This window comes from Chondrus crispus, genomic scaffold, assembly GCF_000350225.1.
Source record: "Chondrus crispus Stackhouse genomic scaffold, scaffold_440, whole genome shotgun sequence".
Classification (NCBI taxonomy): domain Eukaryota; phylum Rhodophyta; class Florideophyceae; order Gigartinales; family Gigartinaceae; genus Chondrus; species Chondrus crispus.
The window spans coordinates 52,652-61,225 of NW_005179338.1; the positions used below are offsets into that span (position 1 = coordinate 52,652).

Here is an 8,574-nt window from a genome sequence, read left to right on the forward strand (position 1 = left end):
ATCAAACCTATTAAGGTAATCTGACATCTTCATCGGGAAGTCTTTTTTGGCTTGAATAACCTCATCCCTGCTTGGGTTTCGAAGCGCTTTATCGTACATACGCACACCAACAACCTTTCCCGCACCCAGTGCTGTAGCGAGATTTTTTCGGACATGCAGTGGGTCCAGGAACAACTTCGCGTGCCGCATGCACCGCTTGTACGTTTTGAAAGTAGACAAGCAAGTGATGAGGTCGAGATGAGGTGGCGCTGTATAGCACTCGAGAAGGTGGTGACGCCAATGCGGCAATATGCGCATTAAATAACGAGAGACTTGCCCAGATGCTTGATAGCGACGCATCATTTGTCATGGCGACAAGAATCGTCCTGCTCTAGCACGGACATACCGTACAACGTAGGATGTCATCAACAAGCGGACGAAAAGCAAAAAGGAAAATTGACGCAAGCAGGTAAAAAAAGGCGGTCACGGCGGGTCTCTCTCCTTGTCAGCGGGACCAAATGGGGTGCCTCTCCTCTTGCTCTTCAGGCCAAACCCCTTCTCCACGGGGGGAATGGTTTCCAGGAGCTGGATGTTCATGCTTCAATGTTTGCGATAAACTTATTGACATCGAAGTCACAGCACTCGGAGACGATGACGTACAGCCCTGGGTTTGTGGTCAGACCAGTCATGGACCCGCGAGTGCAAACTATTTCACATCATCAAGCTAGAATTATACTGGGACATGCTCAGATTTGTTCTTCCGCCTTCAGAATGGTGGTGGAGGTGTAACAGCGCTCGTATTAGCTGTTCGCGATGTTGGCGGGGCGTGGTTACCAAACGGTATTGTCGGCGGATCTGAGCTTTTTAGGAGCCTCCCTCCTTTCCAAAGCCATTTCCGTCTCCTGCATCGACGCGTCCAAGCGCCTCTCCTTCTCCGCCATGAGCAGCTCCTTCCTCGCGACGGCAGCAACCCGTTCGGCAACGCGGTCCTTCCCTGCTTCCTCCGCCTGGCCGACCCTTCTCTCCCTCTCTTCCAACTTGCGCACCCACGCATGTAGCCTCCCCTGCTCGACGCCCGAGTACTTCAAGCTGGCGAAGAAGGAGCGGGAGGGGCGGGGGATGAACACGAGCAGCGTGAGGGCTTCTCGGAATTGACAGGGACTTTAACTAGCTCCCTCACTTCAGCCACGCGCAAATTCTTTGCTTCATCTCCGCCAAGGAGACGAAGCACATCTTCGGTTAATGCGAACGGGTACCTTGAAGCGCTATCATGGACAATACCACGGTTGCAGTCCAGCGCAACGCAATGGTCTACAATTCCGTGTTCTTCTATTCGGACTATCCACACGCCTTGATTATGGTGCGCAAGCCACTTGAAAGGATTTGCATCGAACGCCTTCTTCTCAGCTTTAGGAACTCGGCGCACTGATAGTTGAGCGGGAATTTGGTGAACCAGAGAAAAGAGTTGCTTGAGTGTTTTGATCTTCATCGGATGCTTCCGAAGGTACTTGTCGACGCTTGTTCCTCCTGTGGTACCATATAGCGCACAAGTGCCGTTGGACAGCGCAGCCGACACGCATGAATCGTCGTTGCTGCGCACCAGGTTCGGGCCATGCTGGTGCACCTCAAACCTTCTTGATCCAGTGATTTGTCCGCGTGCCCCAATACCACCGATGAATATCGGCACACTGCGATGGGCCATCATCCACGCATACAATCAACGGAACATCTCTTGCAAAATCTTTTTCTTGCGCGGCAAGTCGTTGGTACCATCATCTATAGCGTTTAATAGAGCCTGCATCGTGTGAAGGGATAGTGTAATCGAATTGGCATCGATAGGCCAGAAACTTTCGTCACCGCCTGTCAATCCGGCGGCAGCGTACAAAACGCCGTCTTGCATTTTGTGGCCGCTTGCCCCTTGTCGGCCATCACCAATCATCACCCTGTCAATCGCCCAGCTCATGGTGTCCAAGAATACTAGGAATGATGCACCTCCCCGGAGATCTGCACAAACTTCCGTTCTTAGTGGACACACGTGAGATGGGCGCCGGGCTCTTTGGTGCGGGTTCCGGGTCACTTGGAGACGCGGCCGCGGTGCACCATGCTAGAGGCAGGGTGAGCAAGGCGATGAAGAAGGCGGGTGAGGGCATTGCGGCGAGATGTGCGGGGGGGGGGAGCTGGGGAACGTAGACGCCGAAAAATAGCGGGTTCAGAAGGCAGAACGTACGCCGCATGACCGCGCGTCACCGTACGCCAGCCACTGTGGTGGGCACTGGGCAGCCTCTATAGCCACACTATATTGTTTCAGTTATGAGAGCGCTATATCCAGCGCGAAACCGTGCGTTGGCGTGCTTTTATAAGGGTGACATTAAAACAATCATGCGTTTCTAGGGCGACTTTTGTAACATTTAGGTCTCTGCCGAAATGCCACGATGGTATACGTTTTTATGGGGTGACATCCCCGAATATGAGTTTGTCGGAGGTGACTTTACGATCGTTTTTCTGTCACCCTAGAAAACGTGCATTGTCACCCATCAAAAGGACACCATGGACCAAAATTACCCTACTAGCAAAGCACTTTTTAGTAGTGTCGCCCTATAAAAACCCCCACCGCATTGAAATCGCCCCACGTAGATTTCACTTTGGCCGGGTGTCGCCCCAAAATCTACACTTTGACCCAAAATAATTTCCGGAGGCGCCCAGTAACAACTGCTAAACTTTTCTTCTTCAAGGGTACCATACTGTAACAACTTGTTACAGTATGGTACCCTTTACAGTAAGAGGTAAAACCAAGCATTTTCTGTGATCAATGGGGGAGCCAGCAGTGCATCTTTTGGAATTCGTTTTCTCATTCTTGCCGCCGGCGCGTCTCGTACACTGGCGACAAGCTTCTCCATCGCTGCGCCATCTGCCGCCTCGCTTTCCGTTGCAGTTGTACTCGAACTTTGCGATGGGGAAGGGAAGGCGTGCACCCGCGGTCATCTATGACCCCGATGCACACCGCGAGTTTGTGACGGGTTTCCGCAGCCGGAAGCAGGCTCGGCGACAAGAAGCCGCCGCATCGGCAGTCACTGCCGAAAAGGAAGCGCGCCGGCAGATGCGCAAGGAGAAACGAAACGTTCTACGAGCAGCTGCGGAAAAAAGCCGCGGAACCCTCGACGACTCAGATGATGAGCCGAAGGCCGAGGAGATCAGTCGCGAAGAGACAACGTATCAGACGGACGACACTGTTGTAACGGCAGTTGTGGCGCCTCTCGAAACAGCGCTTGACAAGCGCGTGGTTCACGAGAAACGTAAAGTCGCAGCTTCCGTTGCGCAGAAGGGTACGGGTGGCAAGGAGAAGGAAGGTCTCATTCTCAAGGCGAAGAAGGCACAGTCGACGGGAGGTCGGAAACGAAGGGTATCTTATACACATACACTGTCAAAAGTGAATAAGCGAAAGCTCCAGTTGAAGAGAAGGAAAGCTGAGAGAATTTGATTATGCGGTGCTCAGGAATGGCGTTTCCACCCGCCCTACGAAGAACAGTCAAAGGGTCCAGATGTTCGGGTCGTCGAGGACATGCCGGAGGCCTTCAATCTTTCGATCCACAACAGAGAGACCATCAAACACTACGCACGTCACGTTTCCACAGGATACGTCTCGAGCTCCATCGACGGGGCCATCTACACAGGCAAAGCATTTCCGCAGCAAATACGACCGATTCCGTTCCTGTTCCCGCCCTCTCATGCTCAATAGGTACCGCGATGCCTGCATTCCGCTGGTGTTTTGTAAGCAGTTTCTGCACACCTGCTGATTGACGCCCTTGCCGTGACACAAAATGCATCTTTCTGTTGTATAGAACATTCGCAAACTGCTTTGCTTGGAGCGTGCTCGTTTCCTATCTGGGTCTGTCGGTGATAGAATTGGCTCAAACTGTGGCCGCGGAATCTCTGCGTACCACGCTGACACTCGGACTCCGATCAAACTGAATACACGGTTAAGTGTTGGCAAAATCTGTTTTGTGATGTAGTAAGTTGTGTTCAGACGCGCCATACCACGTCGAGCCGAGTCGAGGTAGTCTTCAGGGGACACCACGCAATCCCTCAGAGGCGCCCCTGGCCTGTCATATAAGACAACAAAAGGGACTCGTTCACCATGACGAGGTACAGACCTCGGATCGTGCTCCATCGCTTTCGTAGCCACGATCGCTGCAGGCGGCAAGTGACCCTCTTTGTATGATCCCAGTCTTACTTCTTTGCGGAAAATGTAGTCGCAAAACGGCACTCGATCCAAATGGAGCTTTTGGCATAGTCTCTGTATGTATTGCTTGACGATGGACACGTCCTTCGTTTCAAACAGCAGCCTGATAGCCTTCTCAAGAGCTTTTTGCACCAAAGGACATGAATCGCGACGAACTGTTTCAATTCCTTTCGCATCGAAGATAGGCAAGGCCTGGTCCCGTGATTCGTAGCTGTAGCCAACATATCGCTTTTTCGTTTGTAGAATACAGGGTTGATACACTTTTTCGAGCTTCAAGGTTATCGGGTCAGGGAACATTTCAGAAGCTTTCTTGACAATTCGCTCACCAACATCAAACGCTTCGTTTCTGGTTGCCCCTGGCACTTTCACGAACAGAGAATCCGTATCCCCGTACACGACTGTTGCTCCAGTCTCTTCCTTGAGCTCCTCTTCGACATAGCGCACAATCTCTTCAAGAGAATCCCGTCCACACTGTACTATTGCGTCTGCAAGACCTGAACAAGGCATCCGACCTGAAAAGCTAGCGGCCGTGTACCCATATGTTACGTTTGCAATCATCTTAAGACCGAATTGTCGTGCATTCAGAAGACCCGCTGTCACATCATCATTGACTATTCCCTTCAATGACTTCTTCACCATCACGCGAGTTTCAAGAAGCTCCTCGAGCAACTGCGGCAAAATACCGCGCCGGATAGAAGAATCTACAAACATCTCTCCACTTGAGGAAACATAAATGTTTTCCATTGGAATAGATGTTTCAGAATCAAGTGCAGGAGGAACGTACTTTGGAATCACACCAATTCGGCGACATTCTGACCATGTCATGACCCTGTTTACGTTTCCCAGCATTGTGCTATAGCAGAGATTGTGCCCAATAATGACAGAGGGGTACAAACTTTGAAAGTCTAGGACAATGACTGGATCTACGTAAAGAGCTGATTGGGGTTCCATAACCAACGGTAGGGCCTCCACAGCAGGTTGCTGAAAAACTCCTTCACGTGGAGCGGCCAAAAGTAGGTAATCGCTTGTACGACTGACACGTCCAAGCATGCTTTCCACGCGAAACTGACTTCCTCGTGTGAGAACGCTCATAAAGTCTATCCCGAATACTCGAGCAAGTTCTCCCGTTCGATTCAAGATGTTCAGCTTATTGGAGATGGCCAGGTTTAATGATGCTAGCCGCTCCAGATGACATATGGCGCGACCCGAATGCCTTGTTGACGTTAGCCACTTTTCCAAATCCCTGCTCGTGTGCTTTGGAAATGTTGTCTGGAATAGCTCTGATGCTACAGCTTCTCGAGAATACGCTGACAACTTGACCTCCTTGCGGACAATACGCCACAGACTTAGGACATGTCTTCCAGTAATCTTTATGTCAGCACCTTTTCGATGGTAGTATGCCGCTGCTGCAGAATTGTTGCCTTGCCGTTGGCGATTCTCCGAATTGAAGTTTGTTCCTTTCGCCCACCGAGATGAAGATTGTTGGAATGAATGATTGATTGCGGCTGACCTCTCCAGAATATATCCGATTGAAGAGTTTTGAGTTTCGAACCCGATCAAGACGTCAGGATCTTCATTTAAAATATGCGACGCAAGCGCATCCAATAACTGGGTTTCAGAATCACAATAAATAACAAGATGTCGGTTCGATAGCGATTTCGTGTTCTTGTCAACAACAAAGGTGAGCCTTTGAACCTTTTGTCCCTCCACATCTTTCCGATCTTTCTGGGTGACAGCACAGACTGCAAGAATTTGATTCTGATTCGGGTCAGGAAGCCTGTCCGAATAGCATGCTGCAAGAACCTTTTGTATGTTGCACACAAGAGTAAACGCAAAACACAAAACTGTTAATTGATCACGGAGTCTGTGTCAGGCCAAAACACTGAAACAGGAACAGTCGGGGAAGCTTACCTCTACAGAAGTAATAGTGAGGTTTTGATAGCGATGCATTGATTCGGAGAGGGAAACCGTGCTGTTCCTGTTCTCTCCCTCGCTTAACAGGATCGTCCGCTTCCGCAACGCAGACTCGCTCCCTTTTCGGCGCGGCGTTTCTGCGTCTGCCATGCGTGAACAGTTGTGTCGCAAGTCATGCCATATAAGGGAAGATTATGTCAGATCGATAAAGACGAGGAGAGTCAGTCTGCGATTTGAAAGCACAACTGTGACAAACGTACTGTGGCGACTAGTGTTTACGAATAATTGGAAGCCCTCGTCGTATTTCGGAGACAGTGGGCGATTCTGAACAAAGTTGTCATCGTCAGAGTCGATCTCATCAGCCGTCTGAATACGGTCAAGGCGTGGTGTCTTGAATTCTGGGTCGTCAGAAGAATCTGAAGCATCGTCGCGGTCGTCACGAAGATTTCTGTCTCGTAGTCTGTATGGGACAAAGTCAATTGCAGGGTCCTCAGATAGATTCAAAGGGTCACGAACAGTTCCCTCTGCCTGCCGACGGATTTGCCGCCCCGCTGAATCGATGTCCTGCACAACTTTTCGGGGATTTTTGCGAGTGCTCTCTCGTGCCTCTGACATTGCGCGCTTTACTTCTGAGACGGTTGGTGGCCGCTCGGCGGGACGCACGATGCGTGGAAGAATCTCCACAGTTGACTTTGATGTTTCAAAGATGTTTGGGAAAGGTGGATACCCTTCTGCCCCACTAGCTCTGACAGGAATATTCAACCCGCCAAAGTGCTGCCCTGACTTGACTTCATCCTCCTTCTTTCCATAAAATGGAGTCGTATAGACGATTGAAAAGGAACCTCCAGCACGACTGCTTTTTAATACATCAGCAACACAGGGCGGTCGTTCCCGCGGGTGAATGAAGATAGTTTTCTCGCCAGTACATTGGCAACCGCCGGAAACGGTACCACCCAATTCGGTCTCAGGGAGAATGTTTTTCGTCTCCTGGCGGTGTGTCTTGCCAGGAAGGGAGGTAGGATTCGTAATTCCTGTCGCATTTCGTTGTGAAGACCTCTTATCATCACGCTGTGACGTAGTCTTTGCACCACTCTTCACGCCGGCAAGTCTTACTTCAAGGCCATCTTCTACTTCCGGTGTCGGTGCATCTACACTTTGCTGTGTCCCTAGATCTCGCTGAGAAGCCGTCCCAATGCTATCTGGGTCAGAAAGAGGAGGTGACGAGATGTGAACGTCTTCTTCCGCGACGTCGTCCTCGAGGCGCGCTCTCTTCTGGGGCTGTAAGGCTAATCCCGAGAACATTTCATCGTCAACGTCATCAGAGCCATGCTGAGTGCAATCTGCTATGTCAATCCAATCGTTCTGAATACCACCCCCTTCTTCCTTCCCATTCGCAGCTTGTTCGTCCCCTCTAGACTGACCAGCATCGCCAAAATCAAGAGCGCCCTCGCCCTGGACATCATCGTCGAACTGTTGAATCTCAAAGTCATCTTCCACAGTCGGAATGGACGCGGTCGCATCCAAAACCTTAAACACATCATCGTAACCAGCCGGGAGGGACTGCTCCCTCGTCATCTGCGACTGTGATTCTAGAAAGGCGGCGACATGGTCCATGCTACCGGGGGCGGTCATCTCCTGGGCACCCTGCCGCTCTGCCTCGACGACCTCCCTCAAGCGCTTCCGCACGGTCTCATCCGACAAATGGCTCCCCGCCACAACATCCCTCGGGACCTTCCGCTCCCGCTGCGGATACATGCCCGTGCGGAGGCGCTCCTCCTCCCACAGGACGCGCAAAGTCCTCGACACGAAGGCATACGGGCCTTCCTCGTTGCGACCTTTGGCGTTGAGGATGTGCTGTGGGAACGAGTCGAGCTCGAGCTCGGACCGTGCCCTTTTCGCGACGGCGAACGGCCACATCAAGTCATGACGGAGGTTTTCGATGCCAGCGACAAAAGTGCGCTCCATGATGGGCTTGCTCAGCATGGCGGCCGGGTCGGACGTGCGCGCGTCAGGCAGCGGGGAGCGAAAGCGGCACGTCTCGAGGTTGATATAGGCCATGCCGGACAGGTTGTGGTCGATCAGGAACTGCATATGGAACGGAATGTGGGACTCGTACGTCGGGGTGTCCGGCGGCACGAGCTCCGGCGGCAGGCCGCGCTGCGCGACGATGTTAGCGATTCGGCCGACGGTGCGCGGGTCGAAGGTAAATATCTTGAGAAAGACGTGCGGGGCCGGGCGGTAGCCGTAGATATCCGTGCGCAGCACGGGCTCGATCTCCGCGACGAAGCGGGGCTGGGCGGCAGCATCGCCGGGCGGGGGGTCCTGGCGGGCGTCGGGGGTGTCGACGAAGGCGGTGCGCAAGCACTTGTCGATGGCGTCGCGCAGGCTGGCCGCGTACGCGTACGCGTGCTGCGGGCGCACTTGGCGCGGCAGCGGCAGGT

The 8,574-nt window shown here is 52.3% G+C and overlaps 2 protein-coding genes; one reads left to right on the plus strand and one right to left on the minus strand.

Annotated features, from left to right (window-relative positions):
• The first annotated feature begins 2,788 nt into the window (after window positions 1-2,788).
• CHC_T00000080001 (hypothetical protein) lies at window positions 2,789-3,457 on the plus strand. Its single transcript, XM_005718893.1, has one exon. The coding sequence runs from the start codon at window positions 2,789-2,791 to the stop codon at window positions 3,455-3,457; it is 669 nt and encodes a 222-aa protein (XP_005718950.1).
• Window positions 3,458-3,505: 48 nt separating this feature from the next.
• CHC_T00008362001 (DNA polymerase zeta catalytic subunit) lies at window positions 3,506-6,283 on the minus strand. XM_005718894.1 has 2 exons: window positions 6,188-6,283; window positions 3,506-6,022 (listed from the first exon to the last, which is right to left on the minus strand). The coding sequence occupies exons 1-2, from the start codon at window positions 6,281-6,283 to the stop codon at window positions 3,506-3,508; spliced, it is 2,613 nt and encodes an 870-aa protein (XP_005718951.1).
• Between the last annotated feature and the right edge of the window lie 2,291 nt (window positions 6,284-8,574).